General features: G+C 38.4%; 1 protein-coding gene across 1 annotated transcript; it reads right to left on the bottom strand.

The window, feature by feature from the left end:
* Nucleotides 1-753: 753 nt before the first annotated feature.
* LOC146621037 (E3 ubiquitin-protein ligase NEURL3-like) lies at nucleotides 754-3,005 on the bottom strand. Its single transcript, XM_085368081.1, has 4 exons — nucleotides 2,948-3,005; nucleotides 1,373-1,882; nucleotides 1,079-1,237; nucleotides 754-929 (listed from the first exon to the last, which is right to left on the bottom strand). The coding sequence occupies exons 1-4, from the start codon at nucleotides 3,003-3,005 to the stop codon at nucleotides 754-756; spliced, it is 903 nt and encodes a 300-aa protein (XP_085224207.1).
* Between the last annotated feature and the right edge of the window lie 350 nt (nucleotides 3,006-3,355).

Below are 3,355 nucleotides of genomic sequence, written 5' to 3'. Positions count from 1 at the left end.
CATGACCTGATCGCTGGATTGAAAGTTTCGTTTTTTGCTTTAGCATCATTATTCCTGCGATGTCTTGACACAACTAAGTGTTTGAAAATGCTCTTGTGTTCCAAGCAAGCTTTTGTTTTCAAGCTACTCTGTCTCTTCTTATATGATGCCCCCATTTATTTATAGTTCAGTTCAGTCATGACTGCAATTTGGTTCTCTTGTTAATCTTTAAGGTATGTTTAACCGCTGTTCACACGTGTGTATTTCTTTATCCCCCAACATGTTCTATTTAATATGCACTGCTATTGATTTATTTCTTATAGCAACATCCTTAAAAACACATTAGAGAAGAAAATATGATGATTGAAACAAGGTTATTTATGTTTTCTTTCCATTGTCTAAGCACAAACACTATAACAATTTTAAGACAAAACGAGTTTATGAAAATCAAACATCTCTTTAAGATTTACACCAACCTATAAAATATACTGTACAGAAATTTTTTGTTATAATATTATTTTACATATTCACATACATACATATTTTGCACTTAGTGCAATATTTTGTCTCGTCACATACTGACTTAATTGCAATATTTACATAAAAATAGTCCAGTTTGACATCTTTACATGAATTTGAGGACATTTCATCACTCTGAAATTTTTACATGTTTAACAAAACAGAAAAGCCAAACATGACAAAGCGTCATAATAAGTGCCATTCACTGTGTGTCGGTAGTTTATATTTGGTGATTCTTGGCTGGTGTGTCAGAGCTTAGACGTCTATAAACCGCCTCTCCTTTACTGATGGAGCTCTGATCTTGTGTCGACACAGCGGGCAGGTGCCAAACTCTTGACAGACTCTGGAGTCACAGTGTTTACATAAACACCGGTGGCCACAAGGCAGTGTGATTCTGGCCTCCTTCACCATGCACACCACACAGACGTTATCTATAACCAGAAGAGAGAGACTCTAATTACAAATGCGACATCAGGCATATGTGAGACCACACTATTACAACTGATTTCACTGATCACACTCTGTGGTCAGAAATGTGCAACGGAAATCAGACATTAATGTTTGGAGGGACTGTTTTTACCTGCTGGGATTTCCATGTCAAGACAGGACATGCAGTCATCAGGTCTGAAGTCTGAAACATCAGGAACTGAACCAAAGTGACTGTAAGAATCAGGTGAGATGAGCGGTTCGGGTGCAGGACAGGATCTTCTAGTGCAAAGGAGCTTTGTTTTTTTGGAGCCTGCAGCAAAGACAAAAGCATATTTCAACAGTTAGTCATTGTTTATTGCTGTCAGTGCATATGAAATGCTCTGCCTTCACAGAACAGGAAAAACCTGCTGTAAGGCAGATAAAACTGTGGTTCTAGTGAACTTGCCTTGGAGTAAAATGGAGCGCGTCTTCCCGTAAATGTCTATCATGGCCCACAGAGGCTGGCTGAGGTCCACTCCTGTCAGCCACTTGTGCTGCCTGTTGCTGACAGCTACGTATATGCTGCCACCATGAGAAACCCAAAACTCCAGCTCTGAACCTGCTTGGCAGTAGGATTCATTTACAGGCACAGCCCAGTGTCCAGGTTTGTCAGTGAGGTTGGGGATGGCCAAGCAGGGCAGGGGCAGAGATCTGCTTGAGGGTGGCACAGTGGTAAAGCCCACACGCAGAGCTCCCTGCCAGTTGATCGAATCCCTCTCCACTCTCAGACGAATCCTCTCCTGGACTCTCACTGGACGGTTGCTGAACACCAGCCCATTCTTGAAGGTGTTATCAGTCTTCTCTGCGAGTCGACCTCCATGACTCAAGCGGACCTTTTCTCCCACAGCCTGACGGTGGAAGTTCAGACGACCAAGACAAAGCAGACTGCATCTGTGTGACACCTCTGACTGAAGAACTACAAAGAATAAAAACACACAGTTATGAATGTTGATGTCAAATCATGTTATTTCCAGAGAATTACTTAATAGCAACAATCACAATAACAATAAGTGTCCCTTACATTTGTGATGTGTAGGAACCTCAAAACTATTTTTTTTAACTGAAATTAGGTTGGGTTTTTTTTTTTTGCCTGTCCCGTTTGGTTCTTTTGCCATCAGAATTATTGTCTTAAGGCGAGGAAAGATGCCCAACGGATTTACTTTACCAAATTGACCATCACAGCCTTGCCGTAATGGTCTATTTGATTCACCTTTTATTGTTTATTTTATTTTATTTTATTTTATTTTTATTTTCACTTGCTAGATACAGGACAGACTTGAATTGAAATGAGGTTTAAAATTTTAAAAAGTTCAACAAAGATTTTTTCAGTTTAAAGGTCAATTGGTCATGTCGCAAATTTTTATAATTTTCATTCTTATAAAATAATAATAATGATAATAATACTAATAAAAATAAAAATAATGCTGTGTTAATAGGTGAATTGCCATATTAATTGGATTAAAGAAGCTACATATGTCAAGCTGTTTTTAATACTTCATATTAAAGTTAAATTGTGCAAACTGTAGCCAAAATTTCATTTTCATTTTAACAGTACAAAAGCAGACATATAAATAAGTCAGAATAAAACTAGCAAACTCCCGCACTCTTGTTTTTGCAAAGCATGCGGAAATCTGGACGTCTTTCAAGCTGACGAGCTAAAGTCGTTGCACAAAGTTGCATTTGTTTGGTACAAGTTGTCTGAGTGGTAAACTTAGTTCATTATTTGGCACTTTGCTTTGTATTGTGTTGTCTTAACAGGGATACTACTTCTTAAATGACAAAACTGGTGCTGCACTGGAGCACATGCTAGATTTGGGGAAATTTGCAAAATCTTTTGAGCTGCAGCATTTTGCACCCCCTTACTGTGTATTACAATAAAAGTACATAAACAGCTGTTATGTGTTAATTTATGCAACTAAGTATCAGCTTGATAATGATTTGTTTATCAAACTGAGAAATATAGTTCTCTCTAAAGACTTACCAGAGTTCTTGTTTTTATTTTCTCTTGCCATCTTGGAGATGTAGAAAAAACTTGTCATACAAGTCTTGATGCATGATGAGGTCGAGTGTCCTCAAGTCAGGTGTGTTGACTACCTTTTAATCATGGAGTACGTGAGGTTTGAAAACAGAAACACACCCAGACAAAGGGGAGGGACAGAGGGAGGCACCAAAGTTTGGAAATTTACCTGAAGTGTACAATAACAGAACTTGGTGATCTGGGCTTTTATTGTGGATTCCCAGTTTCCTTTCCACCCTTGTTAGTTTAGTATCTTCTCTTTGTGCATTTCCCTCCAGTAGTTTGTTGTTGTTTTAATCAGCTGATTGCCATTCAGTGTGTACATGTAACATCTCTATGGCTCTTCCAGTTTGAAATGTCACATGAGTCTAA

The sequence above is a fragment of the Diplotaxodon limnothrissa genome, linkage group LG12 (genome assembly GCF_057381915.1).
Source record: "Diplotaxodon limnothrissa isolate DT_005_m linkage group LG12, D_limnothrissa_male_GT1.1, whole genome shotgun sequence".
Classification (NCBI taxonomy): domain Eukaryota; kingdom Metazoa; phylum Chordata; class Actinopteri; order Cichliformes; family Cichlidae; genus Diplotaxodon; species Diplotaxodon limnothrissa.
Note: the sequence above shows the minus strand (reverse complement) of the source record. Positions and strands in the feature narration are given on the sequence as shown.

What these genes read in the sequence shown, in the direction of transcription:
- LOC146621037 (XM_085368081.1), bottom strand. Translation starts at nt 3,005, where the DNA reads ATGACAAGTTTTTTCTACATCTCCAAGATGGCAAGAGAAAATAAAAAC. An exon ending in GCGCTCCATTTTACTCCAAG is followed by an intron (nt 1,238 to 1,372) that starts GCAAGTTCACTA and finishes TCTTTGCTGCAG; the next exon opens with GCTCCAAAAAAACAAAGCTC. An exon ending in TGACATGGAAATCCCAGCAG is followed by an intron (nt 930 to 1,078) that starts GTAAAAACAGTC and finishes TTCTGGTTATAG; the next exon opens with ATAACGTCTGTGTGGTGTGC.